The sequence below is a fragment of the Porites lutea genome, chromosome 5 (genome assembly GCF_958299795.1).
Source record: "Porites lutea chromosome 5, jaPorLute2.1, whole genome shotgun sequence".
NCBI lineage: Eukaryota > Metazoa > Cnidaria > Anthozoa > Scleractinia > Poritidae > Porites > Porites lutea.
Window position 1 is genome coordinate 4,019,497 of NC_133205.1, and position 1,817 is coordinate 4,021,313.

Below are 1,817 nucleotides of genomic sequence, written 5' to 3' on the forward strand. Positions count from 1 at the left end.
ACCTCAAAAAAATACTGAAAATCAGCCAGTGACATAGCTAAATTGAAATAATGCAATTGCAAAAAGGAGGAATATTTTTCGTCATAATATTCCAACCCGAACCGAAATTTGGACCGTAAGTGTAAAAATCGAAATCAAAAACAAAAGTGTTCTTTTCTCATTTTTCTCAGTCAGGGTTGTCACTAAGATTTCAAGTTGCCGGGTAAATACAACAAGTAGGTGGGGAATCAAACGGCTAGGGATTTCTTTTGGTTCTATTTTTGTTCTATTTTCCAGTAAAAGTAGCCGGGGGCCACTCTCTTAGTACCCGGGGAAAATCCCCGCCCCCCGGCTCTTAATGACAACCCTGTCAGTGGTCTGCTGATTAGTATTAACAACTCGATTTTTCTTGAGCAAAGGGTACAGGATTGACTCGAACCTGAGCCCCTATTTGAGGTGGAGAAGTTTCAAAAAGGCTTTTCTGAAATGCGGAAGACGCCAAGCGTACAAATAGGGGTTGACGGCAGAATTTAAGCAAACAAATAATGCCTGAATATCTCTTAACCAATGTACCAGTAGACAATTACAGCTTGAACAGAAATTAAGCAAGTAAATTATCACACAGGCAGGTAAAAAGGAAGCAAGAAAAGCAATAAGAACACTCGATAACGCTTTGGCTACTTTTCTTTCTTTCTTTATGTTCCTTATCTTCTTCGCGGATTCTCGTTTCTCAGAGATTGTGCTTTCATCAGTTCTCCGATCTCGCAAATAATTCGAGCGCTTACGCAAGTGTCTGAGAATACTTCTGTGAGTAAACAGAAGAATAAAAAAAGTGCTTAAAACAGCAGTGTTGGCAAAAATGAAAGAGTACAAAAAGAAATCGACTTTGAAGTATAAAAGAGAAAAGCCCAGCGCCGCAACCCAAATGACCACCGAAGTTACGATGGCGCGTTTACACGTAATGTTCGTCTTGTATTTGACTGGCGATGTTACCGAGACATACCGGTCCGCCGCTAGTGCTGCCAGCGTTAAGACTGATGCCGTACCCAGAATGAAATAAAGCATATGGAGCATCTGAAAGGCCCATAAGAGATCACCTTTATTTGGCGTGCCATGTGCTTCTCTAATGTGGACATATATCACGGTGGGGTCCAATAATAATCCCACAAGTAAATCTGTCCCGGATAAGCTCAGCAAAAAATAATGGAAAGGCGTTTTCATTTTTCTGAATGGATCCCGTACAATGGCTAAACAAACGAGAACGTTTCCAATAACAGTTACAAGGCAGAAAACAGTTGCAAGTGAAGCGGTAAAATACGAAATTTCTGTGTGCGAATGGGTTGTGTTACAACGGCTTTGATCAGCTAACGCCATTGCATCGGAAAAAAATAGTCCAAAAAATGTTTGACGTTGAATTATTTTGTTTCCTCTGGAAGATTTATCTGCAAAATAAAAACAAAGAATTTAACATAACTAATTTACATGTTCGTAAATGGATTCGTGTTAACCACTACATAGGTTTTATCAAACTTTAGTTGTTTATCTGCATCAAAGTTTCCTCCGTGAGTTTTTTGTTATGGCTTGCTCAGGAAAAGTCTGAGATCTCGGAGCTTCCAAAGTGAACTTTTTCCAGCTTCTGTGACCAACGTTATGAGCTACGCCTCACAACTGGCGAAATCAAGTACTTTGCCGCCGGTTTTTGTGTCCAAGAATTCTTTCCCCGACGATGGCTAATGTAAAAAGTCTGTTGTGACTTCAATTCGTTGATGCTTACCAGAAGATAGCCAGAAGTTAGCCGAAGGGGGCGCTATCACGACCTCGGACGCTGAGACCTGCCA

The 1,817-nt window shown here is 40.7% G+C and overlaps 1 protein-coding gene across 1 annotated transcript; it reads right to left on the reverse strand.

The window, feature by feature from the left end:
* Window positions 1–349: 349 nt before the first annotated feature.
* On the reverse strand, window positions 350–1,314 carry LOC140939104 (adenosine receptor A1-like). Its single transcript, XM_073388664.1, has one exon. It carries the CDS (start codon window positions 1,198–1,200, stop codon window positions 427–429), a length of 774 nt encoding a protein of 257 aa, XP_073244765.1. The 5' UTR covers window positions 1,201–1,314; the 3' UTR covers window positions 350–426.
* Window positions 1,315–1,817: the final 503 nt, after the last annotated feature.